The sequence below is a fragment of the Magnolia sinica genome, chromosome 8 (genome assembly GCF_029962835.1).
Source record: "Magnolia sinica isolate HGM2019 chromosome 8, MsV1, whole genome shotgun sequence".
In the NCBI taxonomy this organism is placed as follows: domain Eukaryota; kingdom Viridiplantae; phylum Streptophyta; class Magnoliopsida; order Magnoliales; family Magnoliaceae; genus Magnolia; species Magnolia sinica.
In genome coordinates this window covers 88,573,763-88,587,922 of record NC_080580.1, presented here as the reverse complement: position 1 = coordinate 88,587,922, position 14,160 = coordinate 88,573,763, and the positions used below count along the sequence as shown (strand labels likewise).

At 38.6% G+C, this 14,160-nt stretch overlaps 1 protein-coding gene and 1 non-coding gene across 2 annotated transcripts; one reads left to right on the top strand and one right to left on the bottom strand.

Moving 5' to 3' along the window:
* Window positions 1–6,376: 6,376 nt before the first annotated feature.
* LOC131253620 (transcription elongation factor TFIIS-like) lies at window positions 6,377–9,402 on the bottom strand. Its single transcript, XM_058254689.1, has 2 exons — window positions 9,165–9,402; window positions 6,377–7,498 (listed from the first exon to the last, which is right to left on the bottom strand). The coding sequence occupies exons 1-2, from the start codon at window positions 9,336–9,338 to the stop codon at window positions 6,527–6,529; spliced, it is 1,146 nt and encodes a 381-aa protein (XP_058110672.1). The 5' UTR covers window positions 9,339–9,402; the 3' UTR covers window positions 6,377–6,526.
* Window positions 9,403–12,591: 3,189 nt separating this feature from the next.
* On the top strand, window positions 12,592–12,706 carry LOC131254654 (small nucleolar RNA snoR100). Its single transcript, XR_009175776.1, has one exon. It is a non-coding gene; the product is annotated as a small nucleolar RNA snoR100 (small nucleolar RNA).
* The last annotated feature ends 1,454 nt before the right edge of the window (window positions 12,707–14,160 follow it).

Sequence of the window (14,160 nt, the reverse complement as noted above, 5' to 3'; positions counted from 1 at the left end):
TTTTCTAAGACATTGTAAAAATCATCATTTACTTTGTTGTGGAGCTCACATTTCTTTTGTAGCTTGTGATCCACTCAAGAAACACTCGGGCTCAGACTCGAGCTTAAAAGCCCAACATAAATATTTAAGGGCGAGTATCGGGCTAAACTATTTTAACCTGTTTCGGCCATATGTCGAACCATATAGGCCAGGCATGTACAAAGCTTGGCCCAATCCTAACCCGGCTTGTTAACACCCTTAAGACTTCAATCTTGGCTTTAAGGAGGGTTGTCAATGGTTACCAGGACCTTGGAAAATGGATATAGTAGAAAGCACCTTACCCGATTTAATCGGGTCCTAGCCAAACTCCCACCAGGCTAATAATGGTCAGAATCTAGTCCACAGATTCTAAGAAATTGGATCCGTTAGGGTACTTGGACTCAGGTAATCAGATCTATGGCTTCTGTTATGCTAACTTCTATTTAAAGGGATTTTTATAAAATAATACTTAATTGTTTCAGAATTTTCATTTTGGTACCTTTTTTAAATTACTTTTCATCAAGCTACCTCATTAATTTAATTATTGTTCATTCCAGCACCTTCCCTTGGATTTGACTAATGGATATTAGAGTAATTAGTTATTTTTAGGCTAAAGAATTAACACAATGGGCCACAAACGATGAGATGTTTGGATTTTCTTAGGTGTACCAAGTGATTGCCAAAAAAAAAACAGAGAGAGAGAGAGGGAGTATATAGCTCAAAACTGATCTCGGCCAAGCAATTTTATGCGAGATCTGAGTCGTTCATTAGTTTCCCCTGTCATGCATGACATTTAATAAAAATGCCCTTAAAACCTTAAACATGCCAGAATGAAGGACTATCAGGCCCAGCTCGATTAATGAATAAGCTTAAAATTTAGGTATGGGACCCAGCCCCTGGGCTTAAAACACTTAATCATATCATTGGTTGTCCATTGACATCAAATGTTGTGTCTTGATTGATGAGTGGATGGGCTTGATTTCCATTTCATGGACATTATCATGGTGTGTCCCACCATTTTGATGAATTGGATTTTACAGGTGTGACATATTGGCAGGAAAACAATGACTGGATCATAACTTACCATATGGCCCTTTTATCTTGACTTTATTAGAATCATGATATGTTATATAAATGATCCAATGGACTTGTCACACACCTCGTTGGACATGGGCAGGTGGATAGCCCATATAATTAATCTTGACCATCCATTTGGCCTGACCTCCTTCTCAAAGGCTAGATTGAATCTCTGGAATGGAAAAAGTGGATGAAAAATAGTTCGGGAGATCAAAACCATCCATTCAGTAAAATGGAAAAATGGATGAAAAAAATAAAAAATAAAAAAATCAAGAAATGTATCAACATGAATCTCAAGAATATAATTCTAGTCCCATACATTTAAGACCACCCTTTTGTTGTTACCTTTGCATAGTAGTGAAAGACAGTGGACGGTTCAGGAAATGCAGATGCCAACAGGTCCACATGTAACTAGGTGCACCGGAAAGTAAGTAAACTCACGGAACATTTATCAAGATGCATATCAAATCACGAATCAACTTCAGGTTTGAGAAACTTACCAGTCAAGTTGTTCAAACTTTTATTTTAAAAAATTAAAAGTCAATTAGCAAATAATTTGTAATCTTTTATTTTAAAACAATAGATACATTTTAAAACTATGGTTATAACCTGACCTTCAAATTTACCACAAAAAAGATCAGATTGACCTACAAATTTACCACCAAAAAAATCGGACAAGATGGATGTGTATATAATTTGGACAAAATATGTGACATTTTCCATATATGTTGCTATCATATCAATTTTTAGATTAGTGTCACCGGTAGGTTGAAATGGCATGTGATTTGGGTTTTAAAATATTTGAAATGCAAAATTTATAAAAATGAATGAAATTTTGTCACATTATATTACATCATTTTACCAATTAAAAATAAAAATAAAAATCGATGAATCATATTATAAATATTTTTATTTCACCATCTCCTATATCTTCAACTATTAGATGAATAGAAAGAAAACATATAATAAAATGAGTGTGTTTATAACATATGCATCCGCGTGCACATTTACATTCACATCCGAGTCTTTTGCGTCTAATGTTGTTGTTGTCAGTTGGTCCATTGATGTTGTTGCTGCTATGAATCAATCCAATGCTAATGCTACTGTCACTCAAGCCAATATTATTGCTTTCACTTAGTCTCATATTGCCATGGCCATGTTTACCGGTGGGCACTTACTCTTCTTATAAGAGCAAGTATCACATAATAATGCCAATCTCTTTGATGCATCTTTATTAGGATAATTACATGACAAAAACTAAAAAATAAAAGACATCTATCATGAGAATACATTGACTCATTGATTCTTCGAAGAGCTCAATCTTAGAAGTAGGATGTGTATATAACAAATAAGTGCATATATATATATATATCACAATCTTATATGTGATTATAAAAGTTAAATTAATATTAAACAAATCTGAATAGTAAAAGATTAAAATAAAAAGTGATTTTTACTTGAAATTTACGAAATAATGACTCTAATATGGTAAATTACAACTGCTTTTGTAATTGTGAAATTACAAATATGCCTCATGTATTAATTTATTTTTCTTTATAAAGTTTTTTAGTTAAGAATTACGGGGCTTAATTAGCATGCGTATGACAAACAATGTGTGTAACCGATGCACGCTAACATGGTGATTAGATGAATATAAAATACAGAGGATATAATATGGTATGAGCAATTATAAAATATCATTTACAATACCGGAAAACATTCAAAATCAATTATAACTCATCAAATGATGTAATAGGCCAATTTCTTTTGTTTTAAGGATCATCATGTTTCGGTTCATATGTTATACAAATTGGGAATATTAGATGAAGCATATAAGCCATTATTTTTGTTAAAAAACACTTACTTCAATACATGAAGATATTATTTTATGATATCAGAATATATGAGGAATTTTGTTATATGAACTCTGAACAGTAATTATTTATATTTATAAAAGTCTAATATAAATAGTTAGATAATGGACTAACTGCTTTTTAGTTTACTCCAACATCTTACTTCACTTAATAAAGAACACCTTTTTAAGAATATCAAAATGCATTTATGTTAATATCATAATATTAAAAAGATTCTAAATCATCTAAATTTGAATTTAAAAGAAAATTTGAAATAAATACTAAATGATTGCTGATAGTCTGGTATATTTAAGCTGTTATATCACACAAAGTTCATGAATTGTGTTGGTCATGGTCTCTAGCATAAATGGGCATACAATCAACATGATACAGTAACCAACATATGTCTAATCAGTGCGTTGATCCTAGCCATTCATCAGTTACGGCACATTGTGATGTGAGTAGGGATTGGATATTGTAGAGTTAGAAGAACCTAGACATGGTATATTCATCTATCTGCTGTACACAAGGCAAGGTAATAAGATACTCTCCATCTATTTTCCTTATCGTAGATGAAAATGGTTCAAAATCTAGATGGATAGGATTGCCCAATATGTGTGATTTCTGAAAAATAGTCATCCATAATTGGTATCCCTATATGGAAGGCTACGACTGATGCATCACACTACCATGTGTACTGTGCAAAGATGAATGCTGATTGTGTCTAGCAATGCACCTTGGGGTGCATGTGTACAGGCGTGGGACCCACAGTGAAAGGGCAAAATGCTCTTCATATAGAGAAGTTATATTTTTCACTAGGTCCAGGTATGACACACCCATATAACGATTTTTCATTGGGGCTGGATCGAGTGCGTCCAACACCCTGCTGGATGCAATCTCCATCTAGCTAAATCAGTCTAAATTTCAGGATTTAGGCCTGACATGGGGTGCTTATCTAACATAGAGGTTGGATGGCACTCACATCATAAGAGAAAGGATTGAGATAAAGTAGAGAGTTTGAATGTCATGGATATAACCTCTTGATATTTTAGATCCCTCCATTTATAAAAGAGGAAGCGTACCTTTAGTAAATCTCATCTTAACTGAGAGAATTACTCATAGAGAAAATCGAGAGAATAATAATACCCATTGTTCATTAGGCCTGTCCCTAAACGATTTAAACCATTGATTGTGTCCGAGGGCCATCATAACAAAGGATTAGAAGGGCGATCAAGTCCTTTTGCTTTCATACTTGGTATGCATACTGATGAACATAGGCAATCCATTTTTGGCTTTATCAAAGGTCCCTGAGATCTCATAGATATAGTCAGGTCTTCAATGGACATAGGCAGCCATCTTTGCCTTTGTCGAGAGTCCCTAAGATCATGTAAATACCATCAGATTTGTGAGTCATATCCATCGTATAAGCCACGCATTCTTTGCCCCGGTTCGAGCTTCCGCTAGAGTATGAAGCCTAAGGGTTAGGATTGAGTTTAAAATTTAAGCCCATTTCTCAATAAAGCCTAGTTTGGACTGTGGGCAACAGCCCATCGCCGGTGCCTGGTCAATTAGGGTTTAAAAGGGAAATTTTCGAAGACATTGTAAAAATCATCATTTACTTTGTTGTTGAGCTCATATTTCTTTTATAGCTTGTGATCCACTCAAGAAACACTCGTGGTCGGACTTGGGCCACCATAAATATTAAAGGCTGGGCTTGGGCTAAAATATTTTGGCCCATTTCGGCCGTTTGTTGAACCATGCAGGCCCAGCATGGACAAAGCTTGGCCCAGCCCTAACCCGGCTGGTTAATACCCTTAGACTTCAATCTTGACTTTAAGGAGGGTTGTCAATGGTTACAAAGACCTTGGAAATAGTAGAAAGCACCTTACCCGATTCAATCGGGTCTTAGCCAAACTCCCACCACGTTAATAATGGTCAGAATCTAGTCCACAGATTCTAAGAAATCGGATCCATTAGGGTACTTGGACTGAGGTACCCATCGGGTAATCAGATATGTGGCTTCTGTACTCATAACTTCTATTTAAAGGGATTTTTATAAAATAATACTTAATTGTTTCCGAATTTTCATTTTGGTACCTTTTATAAATTACTTTTCATAAGCTATCTCATTAATTTAATTATTTTTCATTCTAGCACCTTCCCTTGGATTTGGCTGATAGATATTTAAGGAAAATTAGTGATTTTTAGGCTAAAAAAATTAACACAATGGGCCACAAATGATGAGCGGTTTGGATTTTCTAAGGTGTAGATTGTCAAAATAAGCAATAAGACTTTTTCTAACCATTTATGAGTATTTAAATCAAGATACCAGAACGAGGCATTAGTTCTTTATCTAGTTCTTGATCATATTGGAATGGGATGATGAATCAATTTCTTCACCTCTTGGCCAATAAACCAGAAATCAAGAATGGCAGGATATAGGAAATTCCAATGACCTAATTAGATATGATTCGATCAGTTCCTGAATAATCGATGAATCCTCTCCCCACTTCCATCTCTTCAACCGAAGCCACTACCTCTGTAGTTAGCTGCCACCTGTATATCTCCGAGACGCAATGCCGGAGAACCGAACCCCCATGCCCACAAAACCAGGTCCAACCTACAATTTGATCCATAAAGGGAAAACACAGATAGCCCACTTGATGATTGTATTTTATTTTATTTTTAATTCTTATTTAAATAAATAAATAACAGCATCATGGTGGAGCTCACTTGATGTGTAGATTGGATAGCATAAAATAGCAGTGGGTCATAATTTAGAAAATAATGGACAACTACCCAAAACCCTTTAATTCATGTGGTGGGTCACATGATTGTTGGATCAGCCTGATTTTTTAGGGTCCAAATTTCATGGACTGAGTGACCCTTCTGGACGGTTTTGATGGGTTGATGCCATGAAAGAATCATGACTGGCCCACTCTCAAGAGTTGTACAAAAACCTTATTCTACAAAGGCTGCAGATGAATACATGGATAACCTGACCCCTTTAAATAAGTGGGCCACATTACCCAACCCCAAAGTGTATGGGGTTTATTAAACACTACATCATCCGGACATCCAGTTGCATTTGGATATGTGACCATTCACTAGGACCCACCTTTATATTTAAGCACAATCTGACCTAGCCATTCTTTAGATCCATAAGAGCTCCACATGATGAATGGTTGAGATTAACAATTGGAAATTCCAAAAAAAAATAAAATCCAGCCACCACTTTTCGCATATTATTGAGAGATGGTTAGGATCATGAGAATGGTGGTTTTTCAAGGTGACCTGATATAAAGGCTAGGTTGCACCAAATGTTTGGTCTAGATCAGGCTGCCTACACATCCAAATGCAACTAGGTGCATCAAAAGGCTCCCATGCACTCAAGACCCACAGCATATTCTGCAGTATAGATAACATCCTAGCCACTCAAAAGATTAATACATAAAAGAAATAAGATTTCCTAAGCAAATCAACGGCTATATCTCAAATCATTCTAAAAAAGAATGCAACTCACTAGAGGAAATTTCTTCCCAAGATGGTCCTGCCCATGAACATGCCTCCATTCACCATTAACAAAATTTCCAGTGGTGGTTGCAATTTACACATGTCACGAACGTCGTCATCGGCTCATCTGCGCTCCGTGTCTGCAACTGGTAGTATGTCGTCTTCCGCTGCCCGCATCGGCCGCACTTGAACTGATCAGTCGTAGCTTCTGGGGCCCCACCACGCTCGCACTCAAACAAAGCTTTTTCTTTAATCACAGTATTCTCTTGCTTCCTCTTATCGCTAGCCATCTCTTCAGGAGTCATGTCGATCAGCCTCTCCGGTTTGATATGGCCCAGAAGCACTCTCCTCCGTAAATCAGGATTGTTGGAGTCCTTGAGATTGAACATGACGGATCTGTATTTGACCTTCTGCACCCCATTAGAGCGGCCCATCTTCTCGTACATCACAGACTCCACTGATACAGCTACTCGTATTGGGTCGCACGCATTCACTTGATCCATCATATCTTCATCAGCTTCAGTGGAGACTTTGGAGAAGGCCTCAGCGAGAAGCTCACGGAGCTTGTCACGCATGGAATCATTGCATTTGATCATCGAAGTTAGCTTTGGTGGGCCACCTCTGATCAGGGCAGCTTGCTTCTCTTCCTCATGAATCTTTTCAACCTGGACGGTGTTGTCATTCTCACCAATCTTCTCAACCTTGAGAGATTCTGACCTTGAGAGCTTCTCAGCTTTCACTGACTGAACAACCTTCTCAACCTTGACGGATTGTGATCTTTTAAACTTGTCTTCGGCCTTCATCCGCTCAGGGTTTTGGGACTTGTTGGCTTTTACAGTCTCCATCTTTACCGCCTCTGCTCTCTCGGATCTTACTTGGAGATTAGTAGAGTTTTTACTGCTGGGGTTGCTGATTTTCTTATTGTCTTTGGCTGTTTCCTCAATGACTATGTTCTTCCAGACGCCGAGCAGGTCAGAAGCGATGGCTTGGATCTTCTCCATAGGATGTTTAGTGAGGCTACGGAGGCGTTTTCCGACCTGAAATTTCAATGGAAAAAATAAAAATAAAAATGCTTGTGAACCTGAAGCAAGATGAGAAGAAAGAATATAAAATATGGAAATGCCGAGACAGCGAAAACCTCTTAACAAGTGAACACATGCCATTGCAAAGAGGAATGAAATCTGCTAGCATGCCTACAAATGTGCCCAACGTATGCGCATTGGATATGGGCGGGCCTGTGGGGCCCACTTGTTGGCAAAACTAGTGGGGTGGGTCCTGCAAGTTTTTCTCTCCTCACTCATGGGATCCGGGTGGTCCAGGAGGGACCACCACAGCTCCTCCCTTCTCGAGAATCCATACATCCCTTATCAGTGTATGGACAGCTCTCTCTCTCTCTCGAGCACAGGTTTAGGTTCAGCCTCAATGGGAAAATGGAGCACCTAACAAAGCATCTTCAAATAAAATTCGAGAGTATCAAATGAGATGAGATAACTCCATCCCTACTGGTCTGGCCTAGCCTAGCCCATAGACGATCAAAGCAACTAATCAAAATCTGGGGGCCATCTCAACCATAGAATCAGCAAGGTGATACCTGCTGATGAGATCCTCTCTGCTCCCGTGGGGTACATTCACTATCCATCTTCAGCTTTATGCGAAGGTACCAAGGTCATCTAGAAGGCAAGATCTTGCAGGCCCACTGGTCTGACTTTCACCCACATGTGCAATGTAGGACAATGCATGATCCAGAAAGTTCATCATGCAATGCAAGTCCCAGTGACTGTCTGAGATTAATGACCCATTTGGATGCACTTGTGCAAAAGGGGATTTCAAGCCTATGAAGTGCATCCAAACACACATCAAAAACCCCGGTTTGGCTGAAAGGGGAGTTCTTGAGAGCCTCAAAACCCCTTGAGGGGGTGTCCAAACGGGCCCTAAAAATACAATGTGGGCCAGGCCACACATGTATGTTGGATGTGGAATGTGGGTCATGTCGCAAACCGTTCATTTTCTTCAGACTCGTGGACTGCCTGATATTGGGCCTAGTGGATATCCCAAGGGGCTGCCTGCACACATCGTAGGGCCATGATTCGATGGGAGGCAGCAAAGAGAATTCAAACGGTGGGGATTGAATCCCTACCATTGAAACCTTCTTTGGGGCCATGTAAGTCTTGGATCAGGCTATTATTTGTTTCTTCCCTTCATCCAGATGGGAATCACCAAATGAACAGGTTGGATTTCATATAAACAACACGACAGGCCCCAGGAAGGTTTCAACGGTGGCCATTTCCATCCCCACTGTTTCCTGTGGTGTGGCCCACTTGCGTTTTGGGTCTCTCTCATTTTTGGGTTAATGTCCTAAAATGAGATGGCAAAACGGATAGACGGAGTGGATATATAATACAAACAAAATGGTGGATCCCACAGAGCTTGGGCTTACAGGGGATTCTCGCGTCCAAATACTAGCAAGCGGTCCAATTTTCACAGGAAAAATCAGATGGCTAATATCATTTTCTTACAGCAATTTTCTCCATAGTGCTCCATCCACATTTGGGACAGCGATTTGGACGGTCAGGATTTCCTTCCAACCTTTCCTTCCAACCACGAAACGCATCACAGATTTTACTTTTTTTTCAAAAAAGCAAAAAATAAAAAACAGAAGAAACCGCTCGAAACGAACGAAATCGTGGGACTTCGATTCCTTACCTGCGTCGAAATGAGAATCTGCATCGTGACGGGAAGATCCCTCAGCCGCTTCAACGCCTCAACGCACCTAGATTCGTCCGGTCCGCCGGACTGCGCCCCATCCGTCGCGGCTGCAGCTGCAGCGTCTGCCGCCCTCTTCGCCGCTTCGAAGATCTCCACAACCTCTTTCTCCATTACAGAGACAGAGAGAAACGTCTTTTTCTCTGTGATTTTTGAAGCCGCTTCGAGAGTAAGAAAGGGAGAGTTTTGTTCTGGTCATTTATCTGACTACAGGGCGTTATTTGATACTCGGGCTGCTATGACGTATGATACGCAGGCACTTGGAAATGATAAATGTGAAAAATACTAACTTAATCTAAACACACTGGATTGTGTCAACCAGTGTCTCTAATTAAAAGATAAAAATCACTATTAACTTCTAATTCATGGACACTTGTTTTTTTAATTCTAACCGTCCAATAAATCTTCATAAATTTAAATTTTTAATGAAAAAAAGAAGAATGTTCTTTGGTTCATCGTAAATCTAATCTAATATTAAAAAATTCAACCGTTTATTTTGACTAATTATATTCCACGTAGGCGATTTTTCGGTAAGTTCTAACTGCCTGTGTATCGTCCACCACACTCCGCCGGAGGATCAAAGTAATTTTCCTTATAAAGCAAGGAGTTATTTGTTACTCTGGCAAAGTATAACACTTGATACGCATGCACTTAGGAATTGAACACGTGGAATTCACTGGATCTAATTAAACGGACTAAATTATTTAAAACGTTGTTTATAAGTAAATTTCCTAAATAATAATTTGTTTGAGCAATCCTAACCTCTGATTAGTGGAGACATGTTTGTTGAAATAAGACCATTGGATTTTTTATTTTTAACCGTCCAATGGATGTCCACCAATTTGATAGTTTCGTAATCAAATAAGCGCATTTTTTGGTTTATGACACATCAAAGATGGTACATATAATTTGGACAATTTATTTTATTTAATTTGCAATATTTCTTATTCAATATCTAAGTACCTGCATATCATCCATCACACTCTGCCAGAGTATTGTATGGGGAGGTGCTGAAATAGGGTGATTTTGGCTATCGTACGGATAATCTGATGACACGTGTAAGCGTGGGTGGTTGGGATGCTTTTGCTTCGGAGGAATGCTAACATGCGTGTCGCTGCACAAAAGTTGAATGCCATCCCTTTTCAACTTTACTCGTGGGACATATCTGTGATGATCAAGAACGTGTTTTTGGTGGTCCACCACATGGATGGATGTAAGTCAGAAAAAAATGGATTGCATTGATATCCATTCAATCATTTCCGTACAAAACAAACCTGTAGATAAATGGCTCATATTTATCTATAATATCGAAATAAATGGAGTGTCAGATTCGATAAATTATTTCTGTTCTCATTTATATCTATCTAGATAGTTATTAAAAATATCAACGGATCAGATCATAAAATATTTCCTTTAAATTCTACGGCGTGGATGGAAATCCATATAACATCTATGCAGCAACTTGCATATTCGCTTCTCTCTGTGTTTCGGATTGGGAGCCGGGTCTCCTTGGAACGGGTCGCAGGACGCGGATTGCGTCCTACCCCCGCCCGTCTCAAGCTGGGAACGGGCAGGAGCTTTGTATGTCCACTGTGATTTATGGGTCTTATCCACACCGTCCATCCATTTTTTAGTATCATTGTAAATGATGTTAAAGGCAATTAGGCAAAAAAAATGCTCAAATAGACCACACCACAAGAAGCAGCGGTGGTAATGATTCTCACCGTTGAAATTTTTCTAGGGCCCACCATGATGTTTATTTGCCATCCAACCTATTCATAAAGTTAAATAGATCTGGATGAATAGAGAACACAAATATCAGCTCCATCCAAAACTTCTACGGCCCTGAAGAAGTTTTCAACGGTAATTCCCATTTTGTAGTACAGATCTATATGAGATCTAACTAATTTTTGTATTTTACCTTAAAACTATACTTACAAATGGATGGACGGTGTGGATAATTCCCATACATCACGGTGGCCACTCAAAGATCCTGCCCGTTCCCAGCTGGAGACGGACGGGGGTAGGACGCAATCCGCGTCCGGGTCACATGGAAACGGATTGGCTTCTCCCCTGCCACCAGCCCCGTGGCTGGTGGTCGGTGCTCTGTGGGCCCCACCATGATTATATGTTTCATCCATTCCGTTCATAAATTTTTACAGATTATTTTAGTTATGGGGAAAAAAATGAGAGGGATAAAAAATCTCAGGTGGACCACACCACAGGAAAACAATAGTGATTAGATATCTACCATTAAAATCCTCCTAAGGCCCACTGCACTGTTTATTTGACATCCAATCTGTTTATTAGGTCCTAGAGAACTAGATGAAGGTAAAAAAAATTACCAGGTTGATCCAAAACTTTTATGGCCCCAAAAAGTTTTTTCATGTAATGTGGTCCATATATATATATATATATATATATATATATATAGTTATTGTCTCATATCATAAAATGATCTAGAAAAATATATGTACGGCATGGATGAAACACATACATTATTTTGGGGGCCACAGAGCACCGACCATCAGCCATTGGCTGGTGGCAGGGGGAGTAGCCAATCCGTTTCCGGTCACATGACTTGGAACTAAATGGAAAGGTGTTCTGCGGGACACTGCATTCGGTGTGCCGCTCATGACTTGAAACTGTGGTGGCCCGCAGTTATAACTGATGTACCATGGGCCACGGAAGAGAGGTCAAATTGATGAAGATCTAATCATCTGATAGGTGTCGATCGATGGTTAAATAGACTGACACGTGTCATGAGGCCCACTCAAGAGCTTGGCTATCGTACGCGTGGCGCGCATTTTATCCACAGATTGTGAGACCGACTGCAGAGAACTTTGATTTCAGTAGGGCACACGTGTCAGAGATCCATGCCAGGTGGACGGCACATGTCATCATGTGAATATGGACCGTTGCTGTGTTTCTCTCATCAACCGTCCATCTGTCAGACACAAGTTGGGAACGTTATAGCTGTCCAATTAATGTGATTTGTAGGTCATCTTCCATCCAGCATGGAACGCAACAGATGAACGGTCTGGATTGCCGAACCACAGGCCAAACAATTCACCTTCCGCTCATGGGTACTTCCGTCATTTCAAGAAAATGCCGTGGTTTTCATGTAATTTCTTCATCGAGATGTAAAACCCTAAAACCGAGCCTCTATAAAAACCAAACACGATAGGATCGCATTTCATCTTCAATTTTTTTAGGGTTTTATGTTTTTACACCTCTCTTCCTAAAATATATACTTCTTACCCCTCATTTTTTGCCTGTTTTGCTCCACTTATTTTTGTATGATAGTAAACATCATTTGTTTTGGGTTTTTCTGTGTACCATAAGCCGATGCTCTGGATTGTATTTTGAATGAAGGAAGCATGGTAAGGTGCACAGAGATTGAAAGATCAAAGGGTCCTCATGTCTGCTCGCTCTGATGCCCTCGGGCCTTGATTTTGCGGGCCTGGATTAGACCCACATTCACATTCATGTATGTATGTATTGTTTATGTGCTGTATTAGACTCGCATGTCCATGTATGCCTGGATTAGACCTACAACCATTTGCATGTTTTGTATTTACTAGGATTAGATGTATGTATGTATGTATGTATGTATGCATTGGAATAGACCCACATATGCATGAAACAAGTGGATTAGACCCATATCTATTATGTATTTGTCTATGTATGTATGCTTGTATGGTTGTACTGGATTGGATTGGACCCTAATCCATTATCTATGCAGGTGGGCTTGATAGACGGTTGATAAATGATTTGAGTTTCAGTAGGCATATCCATGCCTTGGTTAGGAATGCTTTCTGTCTGGCCACCTGGTCTTTGAATCAAAAGGCCCATTTACAAATTCATCAAATCCTTATTTTTAAAGTTGATTATTCAAAATCCAACCGTTGATCAGGTTGGCTGCACTTTCGATATGAAATGGACATTTTAAAAATGGAAATCAATGGTTCACATTAACATGAAGATCATCTGTTGTTTAATCTTCTTAATTTGGGTTTTGAGATCACTTGAAATTGGCCCAGGCCTGAAAATTGATTGTACCATACATGGCAGTCACAAGCCCAACTACTAAAAAGCCTAACAAGCATGCTTAGTCATTGGAAGCAGATTTCCTCCACGAGGAGGCACATCATGTATGGGAACCAAATATAACCTTGAATCCAGTAGGAGAACTCTTGAGTCCAAATAAGAAAAAATTAAGGTGTTTTATTGAATAAAGTGTGAATGGTTTTTTGTCATATGAAATAGCAATTCTTTTTTAAAAAAGTTTAATTTACCAAAAAAAAAAAATGTCAAGACAGGCCTTATGAGAACATTCTTAATATTATTATAAACAATTTTAAAAGAAAATTCTAAAACTAAAAATTAAGAGATACCATAAAAATAAAAATTATTAAATACTTGTTTGTGATGGAAGTTACTTACGGGTATGTTTGGATGCCTATAAGTTGGGTGCATGAGAAGTGACTCACAGGGAAGTCACTTACAGGTGGTGTTTGAGAGAGAAAATTCACCCATAAGTAACTTACAATCTCTAAGTCACTTATAGGCAAATATACTAAAAAACTGTAAGTGACTTTCACCTGTAGGTGACTTATCTAGATAAGTCACTTATAACTTAAAATAACTTACTGGCATCCAAATAGGCCCTAAGATAAGTATAGCTCAAGTAGCTTATCTTGGTTTTTATTTTTATTTTATTTTTTACACATGCACTCACACCCTCAAGACCTCATGTTGAAACTCTCGTGAGTCTACCACCTAGGCATGTGTAAGAACCCATCTTGGTTTCTACTGAGTTGAAGTGATTAACTAACTTTAAAAGAAATAACTTATAATTGATTATAAATCAAACTTTTCTCAAATAAATTACTTATCTACCACTACAAATAGAAGAAATTATTTGATGGTATCC

Bases quoted from the DNA above. Each gene is read 5' to 3' on its own strand.
- LOC131253620 (XM_058254689.1), bottom strand. From the start codon at position 9,338: ATGGAGAAAGAGGTTGTGGAGATCTTCGAAGCGGCGAAGAGGGCGGCA. The intron at 7,499-9,164 runs GTAAGGAATCGA...TTGAAATTTCAG, and splicing joins AGATTCTCATTTCGACGCAG to GTCGGAAAACGCCTCCGTAG.